The sequence below is a fragment of the Austrofundulus limnaeus genome, unplaced genomic scaffold (assembly GCF_001266775.1).
Source record: "Austrofundulus limnaeus strain Quisiro unplaced genomic scaffold, Austrofundulus_limnaeus-1.0 Scaffold25, whole genome shotgun sequence".
Taxonomy (NCBI): Eukaryota; Metazoa; Chordata; class Actinopteri; order Cyprinodontiformes; family Rivulidae; genus Austrofundulus; species Austrofundulus limnaeus.
In genome coordinates this window covers 2,696,294-2,698,091 of record NW_013952427.1, presented here as the reverse complement: position 1 = coordinate 2,698,091, position 1,798 = coordinate 2,696,294, and the positions used below count along the sequence as shown (strand labels likewise).

Sequence of the window (1,798 nt, the reverse complement as noted above, 5' to 3'; positions counted from 1 at the left end):
TAAATAAATAAATAAATAAATAAATAAATCTGTTATGTTTGGCCACATTTTCAAAGAGCCACTGTAGAGGGACCAAAGAGCCACATGTGGCCCCAGAGCTGCAGGTTGCAGACCCCTGGTCTAAGTCTAGCTTCCACAACGCTCTTCCAGATCTTTGTTACAACTTTGTACGTCAACCTTGTTCTTAAAAAATCAAAGAAACTTCAGCATTCAGCACTCGACATTCACACCGCCTTTACAAAACAAAAAATCCTTTTGCATCATTTTTGTTGGTTCCTCAGGCAGAAGATCACGCTCTGGCTGTCTTCTCCAAGTTGTTGGGAGTAGAAAGATCTCAGATATCCCACTGGCTGTGCCACCGCAGACTCGCAGTGGGAGGGGAGATGCTGGTGAAACCCATGACTGGTCAGCAGGCTCTAGAAGCCAGGGATGCTCTTGCTAAACACATCTACGGTCAGCTGTTTACCTGGACGGTCCAGAGGCTGAACGTGGCCCTGCGCAGTCAGAGGTCAAAGGCCAAATCCTGCATAGGAGTGTTGGATATCTACGGGTGAGCAGGGAGCTTCAGCTTTGTGGAGTTGTTTTTGTTCTGCAGTGAATGATTACAGYCTTACTGTGTTCCCTCAGAATATTTAGAAACATCTTATCTTTCTTGGAGCAGGTTTGAGACTTTTGAGTGGAACAGTTTTGAACAGTTCTGTATAAATTATGCAAATGAGAAGCTTCAGCAGCAGTTTAACCTGGTGAGTCTTACAGTTTGATGTATTTTTTTATTTTTTGTTTTTGTTTTGGTTTCTGGATCATGTTTGTGAGAAATGTCAGTTATTTTAGGAAAATTATACCAATCATATCTATTATAAATATAAAGAAAATCAAAACAGAGTCAGTATATAGAGTAAATTTTATTTATGATCCAATGGTCTTAAACCTGTGTTCTTATTCACCTTACACATAGGAAGTGTTAGAAACACTTATAGACTTTGAGAAAAGTTACATATATTTATTGATGCTAAAAATTGTTTTATGCATTGTTTTGGCTTTATCATGTTTAGGTTATRTTTTAACAATCACTATGTTCAAATTTTGGACAGCCCAAAACAACGTCTGCAGTTTTATTAACAAAAATCTTACTTGATTTTATATTCTTTATTATTTTTCTTTATTATTTCTTTATTATTATTCCTTTATTATTATATATATATTTGTGCTTCAATGTGAATCACTGAATTATAGGATGGTCTTAGTTAAAGTAGCTTTTCATTGGTTGTCTGGCTCCGGAACTTTATTATCACAAAAGTGGGTGGAGCTTAACTTTTAGCGAGAAGTGGCACAGGGGTGGCCAAGGTGTGATTTTAGGGTGGCACATGAAGATAAAGAAAACTGCTCTTGATTTGAAAATTCAAGATTACCAACATAGCTCATTTCAGATTAATCTAATTCAGCTGTTTTAAGAAATATTCAGCCTGAAACCTTTGCGTGTGATCGTAACCAGGAACGAGCCAAAAAAAAACATGCCATTTGCTAATCCCAATTTAAGCYAACTGCTAAAGCAAATTTTACAATTAGCTTTAATTAGTGTAGTAGAAGCCAAAAACAATCTACTAAACTCTAAATGCTAATCGAAAATTAAAGATGGGCCCCACAGTTACTTTTAAATGGCTGTAATTCAGCTATCTTAAGACTTACTGAGCTGAAATTTGTTGTGGTGTAGCCAAGAATGATCCCAAACACATGCCAATTGCTAATTCCAATTTAGCTATATGCTAATGCTATTGATAATTTTACAATGGTCTATAAT

The 1,798-nt window shown here is 36.4% G+C and overlaps 1 protein-coding gene across 1 annotated transcript in view; it reads left to right on the top strand.

The window, feature by feature from the left end:
* Nucleotides 1–1,798, top strand: part of si:dkey-110c1.10 (unconventional myosin-Vb) — a 24,974-nt gene that overhangs the window by 5,659 nt on the left and 17,517 nt on the right. Inside the window, exons 10-11 of the mRNA XM_014004610.1 lie at nt 282–550; nt 662–743. Of these exons, the coding sequence (XP_013860064.1) occupies nt 282–550; nt 662–743 (351 nt within the window). The remainder of the gene's footprint in view (nt 1–281; nt 551–661; nt 744–1,798) is intronic.